The following is a 20,545-nucleotide window of genomic DNA, read 5'->3' on the forward strand; positions in this document are numbered from 1 at the left end:
GAAATGTCCCTGATCCAAGGAGAGAAAATAATCAGCACAGCTATAGGACAAACTTGGGACATGAAACCAGGCAGCAGCACCTGTCAAATTAATAACGCCCCTTTAATTTTGTCCAGCCATCCTATTCAGCCCTTTTCCTGTAGCTGAGTGCTATGAGCCATGCTGACTCAGGAAAATAAGGAAGGGAGCTGGGACAAAAGAAGGAGCTCAGGGAGGAGGTTCACAGCATGCAGAGAATTTTGAGAATCTCGTTATTAACTTGTTGTGTGCCTGGAGACACTAACAGGCATTCAGCCAGCCTTGGAGCTGTGCTGGAAGCTGGGACAGAGCCCTTTGTCAACAAACCCTGCAGCCCTGCTGCCTTGAGGGGGAAGTGCTCCCCAGCTACTGGATTTATGCTGTCAGAAATCTTGGGTGGTTGCACTGCTCTTTGGCATGTCAGGAATGCCCATTGCTTGTCTACAAGTCAGTTGTGGACAGGGAATCTGAGCTTTCTTTCTCCCAATTCTCTATGGCTGATGTGCTGTACTCCTTATCCTGCCCCTCTACCCAAACCCTCTTCTCCATTTTGTTACCCAGCGCAATAAGGTTCAGAGCTCTGGCTTCAGACAGAGGAGGAGAAAGTAAGGACTGGAATTTTTTTTCAAGCTGTGCATAACATAGCAGTAGCCTTGAGCCACACCTGGTCTGTGAGGGGGGGCATAGGGGCAGCAATGGGAGGGCAGTGGTGGGAACAGACAGACAGACGCTGGGCACTGCAAGCATAATTGCTGGCTTGCCTTTAGGTGAAGAGATTGCTGCTGCCATTCCCACTGGGGCCAATTTGCTGTTGCTGCTCTTATCTCCGATGTTCATCAGGCTGCAGCTACAAACCTCCTTTGTCCAGGAAGTCATCTGAACCTTCCTCCTCTCCTTCTATGCTCTGCTGTCGACAGAAAATGAGACAATGCACGTTTCCCTGTCAGGACAAGGAGAGCTGTTCTGCCGAATTGGAAAGCTAGCTCGAGAAGAAGAAAGCCTTAGGTATCAAAACTAGGGGTCCACTTACTGTAGCCACGTGCCCTGAAGAGTGCTTTTGTGCCTGAAATCTGGCCCCTTGGGTTAGGCTCTGAATTTGTTACTGGATATTCTCTGTGAGTGCTAAAGCACTCAGTTCATAGCATCACACTTTTAATGTGCAAAAAGTACTTCTTCTCAGACTCTGTGACCCTGGGATCTAAGCCCAAAATTGAAAGTATGAGGCCTCCTGACAAAAGCACTTATGTCCTATGTGGTTTTCAGCAAGTCTCTTAAATTCTCTGGGCTCCATCTCATCAACTTTAAAAACAGGAACTATCCTAACCTACCTCAGATAATGTTATTTTATGTATCCTGGATATAATTTTCTGAGGAAAAAAAATATATTTTGGGCTGAGTTGCCGTGTTTTATTGAAGCCCAGTCGCAATTTTTTTTTTTTTTAGTGAAGGTTTAATGTTTAATTTTGCTATTTTGCAATGAACACCATGCAGCATTGAAGCAACACTTTTGCAAGTGAGCTAATACTTCAGATTCCTTATTTAGCTCTTACTAAAAAAAAAAAAAAAATTTCAAAAATTCTTTTCTTTTCTTTACATTTGACATTTTTATGGTACAGACTAAGGAACGTAATTTCATTTTGCTTATTCCAATTACATTTAGTGTACACTGACCACGGTTTCTAATAAGTCTGTATAAGGTTGCAAACAAAGCCTGAGAGAAAGTCTCTGCTCTGTAGAGTCTACAGCTAAAATGAACCTGAAAAAAAGGGAGTGGTACAAAAAAAGATTGCAACTCCCAGTGAGCTGAGGCACATGGAAGCTTGCCCAGAATAAGAGCAAATGAGTGGCAGGGCCTGGTTCTGAACTGCTGTAATCAGTAGAATATTCTATTTTTGATAACTTCCTTGTCTTCTCTGTCCCTTGACACCCCCGTTCATTCAGAATTTTTTAGCATACATAAGCATACATTTTTTAACGTACATACATTTTCTGCTTCTTTTTTGCCCAGTTAGGTTTTAAAGACATTAAATTAAGGAACTGGAGTAGGCACAGATGGACCACAGGTGATGGGAAGAAGGGACAGATGAAATTACTTACTTCTTTTTATTCCTGATAAGTTATTCTCTTTGGATTGCTCATTCTGGTTTGTCTTCCCTTATATTTTTTTTCAAAATACAAGTACTAAATATAAGGGAGCACAGCTGGCATAGGGGATTAGGTAGTCTTTCAAGTATCATGGTCTTGTAATGGGAATGCAAAATTGCAAGGATTCACAGCCATGGAACAGTTAATGTCTTCAAAAGCAGTCCTGTGACCTTCTGCATTTATAGCAAGGACAGCAAATTCTGGCCAGGCTTTCAGAAGTGCAGAGGGAACACTCCAGCTCCGGGTTACTTGGGGAGTTAAATACCAAACTCTTCTCTGACTAACGGCAAGTGGAATAGATCAGCCTCAGATGAAGGCTTAGCCAAGTTGTGGAATAGTGTGGAATGAACCTTGTTCAAGTCAGGTTTTCGTGTTGCAGTGAGATGTTGTGCAGGAGCTGCTGTGTTGTCCTCTTTTCCGTTCAGATTTAGCAAGCTAAGGAATGCCTCTTCTGCTTTTTTCCACATCTTTTGGGTGCTGCAGCAGAATAACTTGTGCTGTTGAATATGTACTCTTAGCAATGCTAAGGAGGACCATTCTTCCACCACATGGTATCTTTTTGTCTGAAACTGTATTCTTCTACCATGTCATTTGTCTTGGTCCCAGGGAGTTTGGTTTGCTGTCACCTTTTACATCTTCAGCATTACTGTTAAGCATACTGAAATATAGGGATTTCAGTGGTCTCTTCTCTCTCCTTCAGTGTGGCTTATCGTGCCTTAAATGAGGGAAACATTATACTTGAAGCATTATTTAACTGATATCTTTTAACCCATCTGTGAAGATAGATATGGGCTGATGTGCCATCCCCAGTACAGATGTATTCTAGATTGGGCCTTAGATAACATTTCCATCTAGTTAATAGGGTGCTTTACCATTTATTCTTGTCTTGGCTTTAGACAACGCAAGGTTTTACATTCTTCAGTGCTTTGAGAAATTTCATCCAAAGTTGCGCACTCATTCTGTCTGAAAAGATGTGCAGGTCTCTTCAACCCCCATGATCTCTCCTCACTATGAGCTGATTTTTTTTCTTCTGTAGAGATTATGAATTTGTTCCATTCTTTTCTTTCTGCTCCTATGACTAATCCCTGTGTACCCCTTTATGTTTATCTGCCCTTATGGATGTTTGCAGCACCTCCCAGTTGAGCATCATCCATCACTTTCATTAGCAAGCTACTCTTCAGGCTCATTAATGGAGATGTGAAATGAAAACAGACCTCACATGGTTCCTACAGCACCTTGCTTACACCTGCTTACACCTTTGCTCTTACATGCCCCTTGTCATTATCCCTTGTTTATGGTTCTTCAGGCAATTGCCAATCCGTGACAGTGCTCCTAACCCAAGACAGATTGAATTAAATTTGCTAGCAGGAGTTCATGAAGCACTGTATTAAACATTGCATCCTCTGAATTCTCTTCAACCATGAATTTTAAAAACAGTCTAAAAATAGTATCATAGGCTATGTGTAGAACATGCTGGACCCTCACAAGCTACAGAGTTAGGATTTGACAATAGATAATAAATACTGTTAGCGTGATGAATCTGGAAGACTGCCTTGGCTCCGGTCTCAACATCTCCAGAAATGACATTGCTTGTGTCATGATGTCAGGCCTGAGATACCTAATTTGGAAGTTTCACCTGGTTTATAAGCCACACTGTTTTTCCCCTTTGAATTAATAATTTAATTGCTGGTGTATGTGCTTAGCACTTACCTTTACTCCAAAAGCGGATTCAAAACTCAACGCTACAGTGCAGGGTGAGAATTGAACCAGTGAGGTTCCCATTCTGATCTCATTCAAGGAAGAAACACACTTCAGCACTAATCTTTCCCTGGTGATCAAATAATTAATAATTAGTATTTATTTATTTTCCATATATCCTACAATCTGCTGACTCTCCAAAGACATGACTTTAAAGGAGTCCCAAGGGATCAATATATGCAAAGTGTAAGCCTAAGGGGAGAGAAAAAGTAGTCAATATCTCTGTGATCATTTTCTAAATGGTGTAAGCCAAAATGGAAGTGGTCAGGAAAATATTACTGTTAATGAAAATACAAAATAAAATTGCGAAAGTAGTGATCAGAAAATGTTAGATTACTTCCTATTGGAAGATCAGTTCTTCTGGCATAAAAGCATTTTGCAGGAGCATGGGGATGCAAAAAAATTTTTGGACAGATGAGTGTCACAACAAATCATTTTAACTTTCTAGTTTCATTTCACTAATGTCAAAATGTTTAACTGCAACGAGGCAAAAAGGTTTCATTTTGATTGTAGCATTACATTTAATTTTGTTTAGATTGGCATGTAAATTTTGATACCATATATTGATACCTAATGTTGCAAATTGTTATAAAGCAGTGGGATAGAATCCCCCTTTCCATGCTTTTGACATACAGACTTCAAACATTTGCAAAGTTAAATGTTACTCAGTGACAGTGACATTCTCTCACTGGGGCAAATGTCACACCCCATAGTGGCAAGAGGCAGCCTTCAAATTTGTCTACCAGCACTGTTTTCCTTTGAGCTCCATAGACTTCTGGAGTCTGCCTGCCTTGTCACATATAATTAGCAGCTGTTGAGTGAATTGATCAGTTAATTTCCATCTCGCACTCAGATGCATTTAATCCATTAGCTGACGATTTGTAGAGATTTTTTTCTCCTGCACATTTCCTCACCTGTGTTTTATCAATAGTTAAATGGATTGGGTCACCATTACTCACTGCTTCTCCAAGCCCTTTTTCTTTGATTGCTTTCCTCCAGACCACATGGTATTTTAACAAACAGTTGGCATCTAGTAGTTTAAATGTCATAATGAATGTCAGCTATTTTCATTTATTTATTAATTGGTATCTCTTCTACTGAACAGTCTTTCTAAATAAAAGTAATTCCTCCTTTCTGTAGGCTCTAGCATGATCTGAACGCTTGCTGACCATACTTTTATCTGTTGCTCGGCTAGACACAGATAAAGGCAAGCCACCTTTGAGGTGTCCTGGGATCCATAGCAGTTCCAGGAGTACAAGCTGGTCATGGTTGGTTTTATATGGCTTTTTGAGGAAGGGAATTTTCCTGGCTAATGCTGTTTCTTCTGCATGGTCTCATGTATGCAAATTAGGTTTTCTAAAAAGCAACACAGCCGTCCTACAGCTGTGATCACTGCCACCAGGGCCAGTGCCCAGGTGCCAGGACACTACTGATGGTGTAGGTGCTGTCTTACTCTGACATCCTGGCATTCAGGGATGGATGTGTGTGTCCCATTGTCCTTCTGTTGTGGGAGGGATGGCTAGGCAATGCAGAGAGTCAGCATGGTGCCTTCAGGAGCAATGATGTCCATGAGGGCATGTGTGTAGTTAGAAGTGATTTCTTGTGGGGCAGGATGTGCCTGCAACCTTTCAAGGAGACAGGGATGCTTAAGTGTACCACAGGCCCCTACACGTGGCAAAAAGTCCCCGTGTCTGCAGCTCTGTGTTTCTATTCCTGTTGCTAAAGGGCCAGTAACCAACTCAATACCCCTGACAGAAGACTATGAAGTGTGAGAGTTTTTTCCTTCTTCCCCACAGTAAGTGAAAATCCATCAGACCATCACAGTCTGTAACTCTCAGGAAGTCTGTGGACTTCATGAAAACCAAACCTATTGTTAGGAGAGTTATATTCCCTGTACGGTACATGTACCTTCCCCAGGAAATTGCAAGGTGCCCTCAGAATGAGAATGATTAGAAGCCACCAGCTTTGATCATTTAAACTAAGTTACATGAACACAAAGATCACAACTCCTGGAAAAGAAATGTCCACTTCACTTGAATGAGGGACATGCTTGTAATTTCCCAGTAGGCCAAGCACAGCTTCCACTGTGCAAACGGTGAAGCAGATTAAAGCTGCCCTCAACTTTAATACAGTGCCACAGCCCGAGGGCACTACAGCTGAGCTGATCTGGGCACCAGTCAGATCAGAACGGAGTTTGGCTCAGAGAGATCCCTGCTCTCATTTGATGTCAAATTGAACGCAGCCAGCAGAGCTGCACCACACAGCTCAGGGGACCCCAGTCCGGACAGCTGTGTCGTGGCTGCCCGGCTGCTAGCAAAACAGCAGCCAAACAAGAGCTCTCAAAGAGGCTGGGAGTTTCAGGAGCAAATGGCAGTATTTGTATATGTGCATATATCAGTATGTATCTAACTATGCACACATACACGTTCTAAATATGTTTATGTTTTTATATGTACACACGCAGATATCCATGTAAGATAGTTTTATGCCGTATGTTTTATTTCTCTGCATGGATTTGTCAAATGTTATGTGCACTTCTATCCAAACTCTCCAAAAACCCTGAAGAGTTGTAAATCTTCAGTGTTTCACTCAGGCTGAAAAGACTAGCTTTTCTACTTCTGTGGCTGAGTCAGAATTTCTCCCTGATTGAAGGAAATACCATCAATACTTCTTCTTGAGGGACGAATCTAGGTTTTTTCCTTTCTCCTTCCTTCCCTCCCCTCCGTGCAAGCTTGGGGCATCAGTGGAGCACACAGCAGCAGAGGCCAGAGAGGAATAAATCTCAAAGCAGGTGGTGTCCTTCTCTTTCTTGGTGCTGTGCCTGGTGCTTTGTTGAGATCGGCCCATTGTGAAGAAGGGTCAGTGAACACGTCTTGTCACATGAATGTAAACATCTTTGGATGGCTACAAATGAGGTCACAGGGGGTCTCAGGTTGTTTTGGAAATCAGCCTCTGCCACTCTTAGTCCCTGTGGCTGATACGAGTGTTTTTGTCAGGAGCTGACCATTGATTGTGAGCACAAGGGTTGTAGAAGCTCCTGTGTGGGAAATGGTGAGTTGGATGAAAGAAAGGAGTAAAGAGGCAGATGCATTTCTCAAACAATTGGGTCAGATACTGCTCAGTTTGGGAAGCTGTACTAGCAGGAGGAGAAAAGATGTATTGGGTGAGGACATTGTACCATTGCTTTTCCCATTCCTCAGTCACATCCAACAGACTTCACTAGAGTTCTGGGGGACAGAATCTTTTAAGACATGCATGGAATCCTTTAAAAAAGTTAGTGAGAATCTCCTTAGCTGTGCAGGAAAGCACCTTGGTGCAGTACTTCCCTGGTACAGCCCATCAAAGCTGTTTGCATCTCAGTGCCATGCTTCCAACTTCAGAGTCAGCGGAGAATTTTGTGTCCCTCCTGGCTTTCCAACACAGCCACTGCTCCGTGCCAGAGCTGTGCTTCCCATCTCTGCTGTCCTTCGCTTTCCTTCATGTTCCCTCAGTGCTGTGGTTCTGACTGTGCTCTATGCCCTTTGTCTCCTTTCGCAATCTGGCTTCTTGTTCTCAACATCTTCCCTCAGCACCTCAAGGGATTTCCCGAAGCACATAGTACTGTGAAAAGGCATGTGTCTCCCCTGTTCCCCTTGGACCACAGTAAGCCTCTCCATTGCCTTTCTCTTTCTTGAACAAGAAGTCTCTTCTATCTCTATCTCTTTACTTTCCGCAGCACGACTGGGTGGACGGCTTGAATCCAAAACAAGCTTCCCTGCCCAGCGTGGTGGGGAAGAACCTCTCTTTCCCCATTGTCACTACTTCCCTCCTGAGGTAACTCATAAATTGCTCTGAGTCTTTAAATGGGCTGTTATTTCTTCCTTCCATCAGCACTCTCTCACTCTTGACTCATGGTGCAGGTTCAGCTTCAATGGATTTATTGGCATGACAAGGTACACAGGTGATGCCAAAGTTGACAACTTAATTCATCAAGCGCTACTGGCTTTCTCTCATCTGCACTCTGCTGTCACTCCTTTCCTCTTTCCCCCTCCTCAGCTCTCCTTTCTGTCTGTCTGTCTGTGTCCCCCTTTCTCCCTCCTTCCCCCTCTAATCGCCTCCCCAGGTGATAGTTAGCTATCTCACACTCAAGACAGTCTGTCTCTCTTGATGAACGGAGACGTCAATCAGAGGGCTCACCACAGAGAGAAAGGAATTGGTCTTTACAGCATGTTGACTGTTTTCTTGCCTTTGCAGCTTGTATGGAGGCAAGGGCTGAGGGCTGCAGTACTCAAACCGACTTACAGAAGCCACATTTGCTTTAAGGTTGCTTTGGGATGCCAGAAGAGTGAGGTGTTGTGCTAGGGGGACAGAGGAAAGGAGGAAAGCCCATCAACCTCAAATGTGTATAGGCAGGTAGAAATATCATTTAAGAAGAAATCCAACATCTTGAAAAAATTCCCCCAGAGGATAAAGTCTCTTTTAAACAGAGTAGCAAATGATCTCTCCTTCTCGCCCCCCCAGTGCCATAATCCTTTGTTGGCATGGCAATTGCCAAAGTGTATAAAGGAAGAGACAGATCCCTCAGGTATCTGTCAGCACTAGATACAATCTACCCAGGACAGTGTGTGTGTGGCATTTAATCCTCCATACATCAAGCATATGCCCAGGATACAGTGTCACACTGTATTTGCGCTGCATCCCTTGTGCCTATTTGTCATGAATGTCTGCGCCCAATCCAGTGGCAGGATGATCCATAGTGTGATGCCATCTCAGCTATATCTCTGCTTTTCTTCAGGCTTTGGCAGAGTTTTCAGAATTGCATTCTGATGCAAAGTTTCTTTGTATTTTTTATCACTCTTTGTACTTTGGGGAAATAATTTTTGCAGACTTCAGTATATCATGACCATCAGAAAGGAAAGTGTATGTGTATTCTTATCCTTCATCAGTGTCCCCAACTATATTGATTACATTTCTATTCCTGTTCAGATTGCACAACATTTTGTGGGTCCAGCTTTTTGCCTTGGGTTTATGAACCACAGGGAGATTATCTCCTTCCCTGCATTTCCTTTCGTGTAAAAGAGTATACATTCTATAATTTGTACCAGCAGTGAAGGATCAAGACTGTTTTCTCTGCCTGGGATTTGCCCTCTTTGTTCTGCCAAGGAACTTTGCAGCATATTAATTCTTCATAAAGAACAGTCTGAGGCTTTCCAGACACTCTTCCTTTACTCCTCCTACTCACCTGTTGCAGCTGTTGATGGTAAGGCATCGTACCTCTTGTGACTCCATTCAGGTACCAGTCCCTGGGGATGCCATGTACCTTGCACACAGTAGTTACCTAAGAATGAGAATGAGAACTGAGCCTTAGAAAGGTGGAGCACAAGTGTGTAGAGCAATACTGAATGTGGAGTACCAGACCAATGGAATGATTCCTTCAGTTTTTCAGTAGCATTGCTTACCCTGATAACTCTGCTTTTACAGAGGCCCAGTTGTGGATGTGCTGTTACAGCAGGGAGACATGGCTTGTGTTTTTCATGGGACTTAGGTTTTGATTCCCTACTGCAGTGGAAGTATTTGCAGTTTTTTGTCAGTGTTCTTTGTTGAAAATCAGAGGAGATATTCCTGCTCTGCAGCCAGTAGCACTGGATTTCTGGGGTGGTGAGTATTTACTTGCAGAACCTTAGATGAAACTTGTCTGTAAAACTGTTTTCCCACTCAGTACAAAGGTGCTGAAAACCCTTCTGGATGTAACCTCATCCTTCTGAATGGACAATGTAGTCTAGGATGATACTTGAGCAGGAAAGTTGGACCAGATGACCCATTGTGATCCCTTCCAACCTTGTCCATTCTGTGATTCCCTCAGTTTATAACAGAGACCAGCAAACAATTCATTAACTTTGAAGAGGGCAGCCTTGAACCCTACTGGGGGAAGAAGATAGTATTTTTATGTGTCCTAGTAAAGCTGCAGGCTACAAGGAATAAGCCTCATGCCTGGCAGTCCGGGAGAAATTCTCCTTTAATTGAAATGGCAACAATTCAATGTATTGTGTTTACAGAGCAAAGCTCTTGGAATTCATCCTTTTCCCTCCTTTGAGGCTATCTGCATGTATACAGCACATCTTTACCACACAGCAAAGCTTGGAAAGGGGAACAGTAGGAAAATTCCAAGACATCAAGGTGCTCTTGCATGTGGCTGAACTAAAACAGAGCACTTTTTTTCAGCAGGGAACCTCCAACAGCAGAACCTCTCCTTCTCAGGAAACCTTGGCTCTTGGTTGGTTTGTGGGAAAGAGATCACCACAATCACATCTCAGCTCTAGCCAGATGCTTACTTTGTTCAAAGATGCCTTTACTTCAGGAGCACTGTATTTGTTTTTCCCTCTTTTCTGCTGGATCAGACTTGTGTGAATGAGCATTTCTGACAGGAGGGATTCTTTGCCTTGAACTCTTTGGCTTTCCCTTCTCAGATGGCTGATGATAACACCCTGGCCTTTAGAAATGAGGTTTCTGCAGCTTTCACCAAGCTCAACAATGGCTAACAAGTGAAGGTCTCACAGCTGGCATTTCATAACTGTGTATGGTGGGAAAGGCCAACATCTCTGGATCCAGAAATAGTGACAATGCAATCCAGCAATGTGCTCTTGTAGCCCAGAAAGCCAATTGTTTCGTGGGCTGCATCCAAAGCAGTGTGGCCAGCAGGGCCCGAGTGGGGGTTCTGCCCCTCTACTTTGCTCTCTGAGACCCTCACCTGCAGTGCTACATCCAGCTCTGGGGTCCCCAGCACTGGAAGGGCATGGAACTGTTGGAGTGAGTCCAGAGGAGGTCCACCAAGGTAATTAGAGGGATGGAGCATCTCTTTTACAAGGAAAAGCTGAGAGAATTGGGATTGTTCGGCCTGGAGAACAGAAGGCTTCGAGGTGATCTAATTTCCAGTGCCTTCCAGTACCTGAAGGAATCTTACAAGAAAGATAGAGGAGAATATTTACAAGAGCATGTAGTGACAGGTCAAGGGGAAATGGCTTCAAACTCAAAGAGGACAGGTTTAGATTAGGTGTTAGGAAGAAATTCTTCACTACGAGAGTGGTGAGGCACTGGAACAGTCTGCCCAGAGATGTGGCTATCACGTCCCTGGAAGTGTTCAAGGCCAGGTTGGATGAAGCTCTGAGCAACCCGATCTAGTGAAAGATGTCCCTGGCCACAGCAGGGGAGTTGGAACTAGATGATATTTAATATCCCTTCCAACCCAAGACATTCTGTGATTCTGAGTAAAGGCCCCAGTATGGGATTATTATCTTTGTTCTTTGTACTTTTGACTGAAAGCAAACCCAGCATTTCCAAAGTGCTGCTGTAGCTTTCTGCTCCCCTAGAAGCCTGAAAGCAATCTTGAAAGGTGGTTACAGCAAGCTGTCCTGCTCCATTTTGCTCACTTCAATGTGTAAGGAAGGAAAGCCTGCTAATAAAAGACATTCTACATGTACCATGTGCATTTGGTTTGAGTGAGAGGCTTGTCACTGAGGACCTGCTTCTGTTGAAACTGAGCCAGATCCCTGGGTATGTGGTATGCACGAGACACTTTGGAGAGTCCTATTCATCTCCCTCTGGCTTATCGAAGAGGATGTGGGATAAACCATGGGCAATCAAAGGAACCTGAGAACAGCCTTTGGACAGTGATGCCTTTTTCACTTAGCCTATGTGTGGATGTTCATCAGTGGTTCACAATGGTTGTTCTGCTGGCTGTACTCTGTTCCTAATGAGCTGAATATAAGCAACAGCAAAAGATCTGAAAACAAACAAAAAACTTGGCTCTGTTTCTCCAGCATGTAAAGCTATCATGGACAACCTCATCTTCATCTAGAGTGGGGTGTTAGCAGAAATTAACTTCCTCCCCGCTTGCCTGATCAGGACCTTCTCTGAACCTTTAATTCCTGCCCTGGAATGACATAGGTTTTTCTCTGTTATTTTTTTTTCTCCTCATGCCTGGCCTGTGCTCCCTAGTCTACTTCCCAAAGAAAGAGTTAAGAGGGAGGAGCCAAGGGCTGCTGGGACTCCATTAAAAACCCATAATCTTGCTTTTTTGTCTCAACTGGTTAATAAAGCATCCCTGTTCTGGCTGCAGCATTTCCTTGAAGTCATCACCCATTCTCGTTGTATAAGGATTTGTCCAAAGGTCATTAACATCAAAGGAGAAGCTCCCTTGGCTCTGAGTCAAACCCCAGAAAGGCTGCATATTAGGACTCAGCTGCATGCCACATACATCCAACATACTAAATGTTTCTGTGAAAAAGTTCTTCTTCAGAAAATTCTCAGAAATGTCTTTGGAGGACCTGGACACTAAGGACAACTTTCTCAAAGAATTTCTCTTCCAGGATGGCTGATTATGGCTGCAAAAAAGAAAGACTTTGTATTGTTTCAGTCTCATAAGTAAATACCAGATTTAAAAAGAACAGTCAGAGAGAATATATAAACACACTTGAAACAAAGACCAAGAGCTGTGTACATCTGCAGTTCTTAAAATGTTTGGGATTAGGTGGCATTCCAAGAGTTAATCCCCGGGGATTAGCATGGCAAGCACTTCTGTTGTTGTTTACACATGTCCTGTTAGGAAGGCTGGGTTGTCACAGCAGGCTCCTCTAGGAGGGTTAGCCATAAAGCTCTTGAAGTCAGTTTCACAAGCAGAAAGAACTGTAGCAACACAAACAGCAAATGCACAGAGCAGTTCTTTAAAGACAGGAACTGCAGATGAGTGGCATAAATTTAGTATGTTAATCGAAGAGAAAGGGAAGGGTTGTAGCAAAGAACTTCATATCCAGAGGTGCAAATCTGGTGATAAGCAGATATCAGGCATATGCCTGGCTTGTGTTTTGTGCTTTCATTTACATGCTGAGCACGTAACTGAGAACCTGCTCTCCTGGGCTGCATCAGGACCCAAAAATGTGGGTTCTGTAAATCTGTGCTTGGTGAGGGCGCACCAAAAAGCCAGGTGTGTGTGAAATACAATCAGCACTAGGTAAAAGCTGGAGCTCAGAGCTGGAGCTGCTTTAGAGTACAAGGCTGGCGTCCAGGTTTGAAGTGGAGGTGCTAGGCTGTGAACAGGAGTGAGGCTTCTTTTAACCCTGTCACCTCAGTGCACTGGAAAACAAGGCTGGCTTAAGATTTAAGCTATTCTTTTCTGTATTTCTTTCAGTGAGGTAGCTAAATAATTTCTTTCCTGAAGATTTCATGGAGACAAATTCATAAAAAATAAAATCAGCAGGAATGAGTATAAGCAATTGAGCCCAGTTCTATGCTGGTTTTTCCAACAGCTCAGGAATGGGACAGTGCAAAACGTTTGTACTCTGTGCTGCTCTCTGTGAAGAAAGAATGTACTGGAAGCACTTCCCATGCAGTGTTATGTGGAAAAATCGTCCAGACACTTAACTATATATTGGATGAGGCAGAGCATTCCTTTAGACAAAATATTTTGGCTTGTAAACTCTTACTCTCCAGTGCGGTGAGCTCTGACACGCTACCCAGCTCATGGGTAGCTTTGCACATGGCTTTGATTTACAGGATCCTGTCTGCTTCTCTGCTCCCAGCCAGTGCCATATACACAGTCCCCATCTGGATTTTCAATAATTTCCTGCCTGGCGTCTCAGCGGGTGAGGCTCAGCAGCATGATGGGGGAAGCTCACCGAGATGGCAAGGCCCAAGCTCGCAGCCCCTGTGCCTCCTTCTGCCTGGCCTCTCTTGGCATCAGCAGTGATCCTTGATGGAGATCAGCCCCAGCAGTGCGGAGTGCTGGGGGAGCACACTGTGGGTTGGGAACTGCAGATCTTTTAAAGTGGTTTCCATGCTCTGGCTGTCATAGACTCTTCCCTAAAGGCTACATGATGAGGCACTCCCTTTCAGACAACAGAAGGAGGGAATTTTTACACCTTGTAAAAACACTGTAGTGTATTTTGAGAGGTTTTTTGGTTCCCAGGGGATTTAAAAACAAAACCAAGCCTTCAGGATTTGCCTCTACTTCACAGAAGCTTTAATGCTGAGTGAGGCATTGGCAGAGTGAAACAAGCCTAGCAGAGTGGAAGGTCAGAAGGCTCTTTCAGAGTCCACTCTCTTTAACGAAGTTCAACAACTTCCCTCTCCGCCCTCTCGCTCTGCTGACAGCTTTGTCTCCCTCTGGCTGAGGCTGCAGCGTGAATCAGACCGTAAAAAACACATCTTGGGTCTGATGTCACATTTCTTCTGTAAAATGCTTCAGAAACATTACCATGCCGTGTCCCAAAGGGTGTCTGGATTTTTTTACCTTCCAGCCTCAGCTTGCTCCCTTTGCGGACTTTAGCATCAACAAGCTGTTTCTTGTTACTGCTGTAAAGAGCTGTGATTAGCCTGCTGCCCACATAAGAGGGAAATTAAACCATTTAGTTGTGTTTAGCAGCTCAGCCCCTTCTTCAGGTACTCTCTTCACCACTAAACACTTTAACTAAACAATGACTAATGAGGCCAATTTGCTGTCAATTAATTGCCCCAGGAAAGGACCCCTAATTGTGGTGAGCAAGGTGGCTGTTCTAAAGCATTGAAGGACCATATGATGGTCAGCATCCCCCCTACCTCTGCCTTGGGGCTTATTAGCGTTTGTTGTAAAGTGCTGTTAATTGGGATCTGGGGACAAGGAAATAAGAACTCTCAAGGCTAATTGATAGGCACCTGGGGAGGGTTTTAGTGGCTGCAAAGTTCCTTTGACTTTGGAGAGAAGTCCTGATGTTTTCTTGTTTTTGCCCTGAGAGCTGGTGACTCCTGTGTATTAGTGAGTGGGACTCCTAATTTTATCCAACAGATGGGGGTCCTACTTGCCAATAGAGAGGAAGGAAATAGGCTGGAGGAAGCAACTAATGAGGATATATGGAAGGGATTGTGACTTTTTCCATTTGTATCCAAGGTGCCCTTTTTCGGACAAGCAGTTAGACCACTTAAATGGAGCTTAGGGGCTTTCTTAGGCAGTTTCAATACTGTTTGCATCTGTGTCTTGGAGATATTAAATAGCTTTTGCTGTATTATAGGTCTGTAGACTGGGAATAAGCTGTATTTTTTTAATGTATTTTGTGACTTATTGACTGTACTGTTGAGCAGTCTTATAATTTGAGATTGGGGAGTAGCTGCCCTACAGTGGAAAGCTCCATCTAAGGGTCTTAGATGCAGGGCACTGTTTATCCAAAGGGAATGGTCCAGCCATCTGAGTGAATTTCATGCGAATGCATTTACAGGGCTCAGAGCTGTTTTCCAGCTAGGTGTCCACTGTCCCTCTGTTTGCATTTTTTATTCTGTCATACCCAAGTTGAGTTCCTAGTTCTGTGCTTCCTGCCCTTTTCTCACAAACCCATCCTCCTGCTGCATTGAGATGTCATGTGAAGCATCGTGAAACCAGAGCCCTCAGTGCAGGAGCAAGAAACTGCTGCCCCCAGCCTTTAGGCACCCCTTGTACCACTCCTGCTAGGCAGTGGTTCCCATTCCTGCCCCTTTGTGCCTGTGCTGTGACTAGGTGCTCTGATCAAAAGGCAGGGATCTGAATGGCTTGGGAGCTGTGGCATGGGTCAGGTTCTGCATAAATTCCATTAGGAAAGATCTCCAGAAGCCTTGCTTTAGCAAGGGTGGCCTTGATGTTTTCTTGTTCCATCCCCCATTGCACTCCTGGAAAGGTACTCAGGAGCTGGCCTCCCGCTTGTGAACTCGTGTCTCTTAACCTTTGGGCTCACTCATTTACTGGGACATTAGGGGTGTAGCAGTTCTCCTTGCCTCCTTCCATAGCCTTGAATTAGAACACTGATCCAGCCCGCCCACACCATTCCGGGTAATATCTCAGGAGGAGTTTTGAGCTCTGAAGGGCTTTGGTCATAAAAGGCAAGGATAACAACAGCAGATGTTTGCGTGTTTGCTTGTTTGTGGTTTCCTTGCTGCGTCCCGTATGCAGCCCCTGGTCTGTAATAACTGCTATAGCAAGTGTTTTTGTGGAAACAAATCACCTGCTTTCATCTGGAGAGCAACAGTGATTGTGCTGGGGGAGCATGATCTATTTTTCATGTCTCAGTCTTTCTTATTATTTAAATTAATGTGAGTTGCAGTTGTCATGAAGTGAAGGATTGACAGCAATTAACTAGAACAGGCTTGGTGCAAGCTGTTTCTGCACAAGCCTGTTCTACCTAGCTCTGTCACTGTGTCTTGCCTGGGACTTGAAATCTCCCACACCAGCTCTTACCTTGTGCCCCTCCTGCCCTGCAGCCCTCCCAGTCCAGGGCACCCTACAGTATCTCTGCCCTTGCCTCATTCCTGCCTTGCAGCTTCCCTTCTCTTCCAATGCGAGCTTCTGTCACGGAGAATGGCCACTGGTTACTTTGGGGTTTGTTATTTACTGTCAGTGACGTGGAAGATGAGATGCTGGGCTGGCATCAGCCTTGTCCTGTAGATGTGAAATGTAGAAGAAATTAATACGTGAGTTCCAAGTCATTCTTCTCAGTGTTCATTTCCATCTCTCCAGAATCAGTCCCTGCTGTGGGTGGGGCATCCTCCCTCTCTGGGGATGGAGCAGTGGGGTACTACAGTGTGCAACCAGGGGGATGCTAAGCACAGTGTAATGGATATCCCATGTGATTTACACTGAAAGGGTGGAAAAAAATCTGGTAGTCTTATATTTTTCAGCAGTACCAGAGACCCTGACAGGGCTTTCCCATGGTCCTTGGAGCCAGAGGAGTGCAGCAGCAGCCTGGTTTCCCCTGAAAGAAAAAGTTGTAGTAGGATATGAAAATGCCTGGAAGCTCTGTTTAGCTGTAGGACTTGCCCTGCTGTGGGACTGCAGCCTGTGGGTTTGCCTCTGCTAATGGTTCAGAGGCCAGACACAAAAGAGTTTTCCACTTGAGGGTCAACAGGAGATGGCTGGGCAAATAGAGGTTGTGACACCCAGAAGATTCTGGTCCCAGGAGGTGTTATTCTCAGCAATCCTTCTTCCAGCAGTCTGGGACCTGTGAAAACATAATACAACCTACACATGGGGAAAAATAATAAGGTCAAAGCTTTTCATTTTAAGGCTGTCCTAAAAAGGTGTGTGCAAAGTAATGACAAGTGCCAAGGAGGCAATGCTAACTGTTGCTGGTGCTGACAGTTTTGGCATTTTAACATGCTGGCTTGACGCCCTGAAAATTAAAAGTCTCTGACTTTTTATCTGAGTGAAATTATTGTCCACTGGCTTTGGATTCTAAGCAGATGAAGCCAAGCCAGGTTTTAAATTTAGAGGGAAATGATTTCCTGCCCTATTCCCCCTCGTCTTAGCCTTTCCTTGCCTCCTGACCAGGGTGGCAGCTGAAAGGAGCAAGCCATTATATTCCTAACAGGATTTCAGCCTTGGATGTCCTTTCCACCCTCATCTGAAAAAGCGGCAAGCCAGATATGACCATCTGGACACATGCTCTTCCTCTTGGGCATTCAGTAGGCATGGTCAGATCTGCTTGTACTGGCTGAGTTTACTTGATCCTCTGTGAAGTAAAATGTCTTGACAGCTTTGGAAAGTGGCAGTTTATACATGTCCCAACTGGAGCTCTGCTGCTGCCCTGTAGTGGCTTTTGTTGCTCTCTCCTCAGCCATTTTGGCTGGCATTGCACCATTCTGCTAGGACTTCACAGTGGCCCACAGCTCCACCTGCTAGTTCTGCTTAGTTCTTCTTGGTTTGCCGCACAGCTTTTTTTCCTCATGAAAATGTTAACCCCTTGAGGTTATGGTAATATTCCCAGAACGTGGTATAGCTACTGGTTTTATTCTTGGGCTCTGCATACCCAGGTTTGCCAGTGCACCATGGAGAAGCTGTGCTGAGTGTGCTCCAAAGTCACTGTCCTTGTGCCCCCTGACAGAACACTGGGGCAGAAATAGCAGCCTCTTGTTCTTTCCCAGACTAAGCCCCTCTGTCCTCTTCTGTGCATGTTGGTCTTCTCTCAGGTGTGAGGTAGCCCTCTGAATTGCTTTGTTCCCAGTAAGTAAGAGTAGCAGTTTGGATTTCTGCACTGGAACTTCCAGGGCTCTACCAGCCTGCAGGTCTGCTGGCTGGAACAATGCGCAGGTCTGTTCTGAGCCATGGGGACAGGGTGTTCCACTCATCCACTGGGAAAGAAAGGAGGTGAGTTTCCATCCCCTCTTTGAGGAACCTAGTCCTGTCTTTGACTTTCTGAAGGTAAAAGCTTTTTCCTCGTTTTGAGTCAGAATTTTCCCTACATCGCAGCTCATGTTTGCTGCTTTTCACTGTTCACTGTGCACCTCTGTGCATCTCTGAGAAAAGCCTGCCTCTGTCTTTTCCACACATTCCCACTCACTTTTTGTAGAGAGCAATATGATCTCCCTCAGCCTTCTCTTCTTCAGACTGAACAGACCCATTTCTCTTAGGTTTTCCTGGTAAGTCATGTGCTACAGTCCTCTGACCATCCTGGGGGCCTTCCAGTGGAGTTGCTCCAGTGTGTCAATGGCCTTCTTGTACTGGGGAGCCCAAGACTGATCTAGTGCCTGAGATTCTGTCTAATAAGCACCATGTAAAAGGTTTCAGATGTACCCCTCCACTTATGGGATTACTCTCTTGCTAATACAACCCAGGGTGCTTGGTCTTTGCTGCAAGGGCATACTGCTAACTCATGCTGAACCTAAAGGACCCCCACGTGTCCTGGACTGCTTAAGCCTAGCACTTTCTCCCTTCCAAAAAATGTCAAGGTGGTTGGTCCCTAATGAGGAACTGTGATTGTGAGGCTTCTTCTACCTGTCTGAAGCAGTCTTTATCTATTGCCTCTTCTTTATCAAATGGTTGGTAATAAACACCAAGGAACAAGGGTGACACTGTGATATCCTCTGATCCTTACGTCTGAGCTCTCAGCTAGTTCACCATCCAGAGCTGGGTACATGCCAGCCACTCCTTTGCATTTCTTTTCCTCTCCTTTCCAGCCTGTCTTTCTTAGAAAGCCTGTATCTGAGCTACAGGCCAGTCCTAAGAGCTGTCTCACTCCAGCTCTTCCAGCCCTATGGGTTTACAACACTGTGAATCTGTGTGAACATCTGATTCCTCCTGTTTTTTCACCATGATACCTTCACTGGTGCACAGGCATGTGGGATGGCCCCCCAGCTGTCCTGCTTTCACAAGGCATGCAAAACCCTTCCCTACTGTGTTGTCCCCCAGCTGCTTCCTCACTGCCCTCTGCATTGTCACTTCTCCACAGATCATGGCAATCCTTCCCCAATGTGCCTGGCTTAAATCCCTCCTTGCCTGGGTGAGTGAGCATGTAGGAAAATAGATGTCTGCCTCACTTTGCTTGACAGGTCCTCTTCCTTCGAGGGGGTCCCATGGTCATAGATGCTCAAGTGTTGTCCATGAGTTTGGGGCCTACACAGAGAGTCTAATGAGCTGTGGGGTGTCAAGAATATTCCTGTGAATCCAGCAACACAGCTGGAAGTAGCGAGCTGCTCTCTTCAGGCTTCATTTCCTTTTCCCCACCTAGCTTATAGGCAGCTTTGCCTCAAAAGGACCATCAGCCACTCCTGCCAGGGAGGGGGAAGGGGAAGCTGCTGTCTGTTTACTCGTGGTAAGCAAAGCAGAAAATGATGTTGTTTCATTCCTCACTACACACAAATTTGGAAGCCGAAAATATATGAAAGAAAAAAAAAAATTAGAGGATTCCTTTTTAATCAAACTCCCTCACCACCTGACATGGGGTGTGAAGCATGGAAGCAAGACATGGATGTGAGAGAGGAAAGACTCTGGTGCTGTTTCTGTTCAGGTCCCAGTTCATGGTCACTCTGGTCCCATGACACAAACTCAGCTTGGAAGGTTTTTAAGGATCCTGAATGCCCAAGTCACGGCATCTTAAAGACTCTGCTGTGCCTTTGGTGCTGTGATATGTGGGGTGCAGTCATCCAGAAGCTGTCTACTGCAGGTCGCCCATGGAGGATCCTTCTTGGCTGAAAGATGTCACAGAAACCAATAACTAATACACCCTCTGAGTCGGTGCCTGGAAGCCTGGCATCCTGCAGGAGGATGTAGAACTCCATCTTTGGAGTGTAAAAATTAGCTGGGATGATACTTGGAGCCTGCTGACCCCTTCCATGCAGACTTGGGGCATGCAGGCAAGTTCTTAGAGGTCATTTTATGAAGATCCCCAAACTTTTCCAAACACACAGCATTGCTGTTGCAGCAAAGGCCATTTCTACCTGGAGACCCTTGAAATACAAACTACACAAGAGTACATACTGCTCTGATGTAATTTCAGAAACCCAGGTAGTAGTGAAGAGCGTGCAGCCTGTGAGATGAGTTTGTGGCTGGCTCTGGTTAATAGGCAGGTAGATTAGTAAGCCAGGCAAGCTGCCCTCCATAATTCTGCTTCTAACAAGGTCAAACTTTCTTTTGCCTTCACAGTTCCACCAAAGATCTCCAATATCTCCTCGGACATCACCGTGAATGAGGGCAGCAATGTGACCCTGGTTTGCATGGCAAATGGGCGTCCTGAGCCTGTCATCACCTGGAGGCACCTCACTCCTACAGGTAAGAAATCCAACTGTATTCAATTTCTGGACCATGCAGTAGTTTCCTTCTCTTCCAGCATCAAAGAAAATTTCAGTAGCAATATAGGCAGCAATAGAAAAGTGGCAA

General features: G+C 44.8%; 1 protein-coding gene across 3 annotated transcripts in view; it reads left to right on the forward strand.

Annotated features, from left to right (window-relative positions):
• The window catches only part of LSAMP (limbic system associated membrane protein), a 1,003,861-nt gene that overhangs the window by 868,740 nt on the left and 114,576 nt on the right, over nt 1-20,545 (forward strand). For all 3 annotated transcript variants that reach the window (XM_032098511.1, XM_032098510.1, XM_032098512.1), the window contains one exon: nt 20,312-20,437. In XM_032098511.1, coding sequence (XP_031954402.1) covers nt 20,312-20,437 — 126 coding nt within the window. The remainder of the gene's footprint in view (nt 1-20,311; nt 20,438-20,545) is intronic.

The sequence above is a fragment of the Corvus moneduloides genome, chromosome 2, assembly GCF_009650955.1.
Source record: "Corvus moneduloides isolate bCorMon1 chromosome 2, bCorMon1.pri, whole genome shotgun sequence".
Lineage (NCBI taxonomy): Eukaryota > Metazoa > Chordata > Aves > Passeriformes > Corvidae > Corvus > Corvus moneduloides.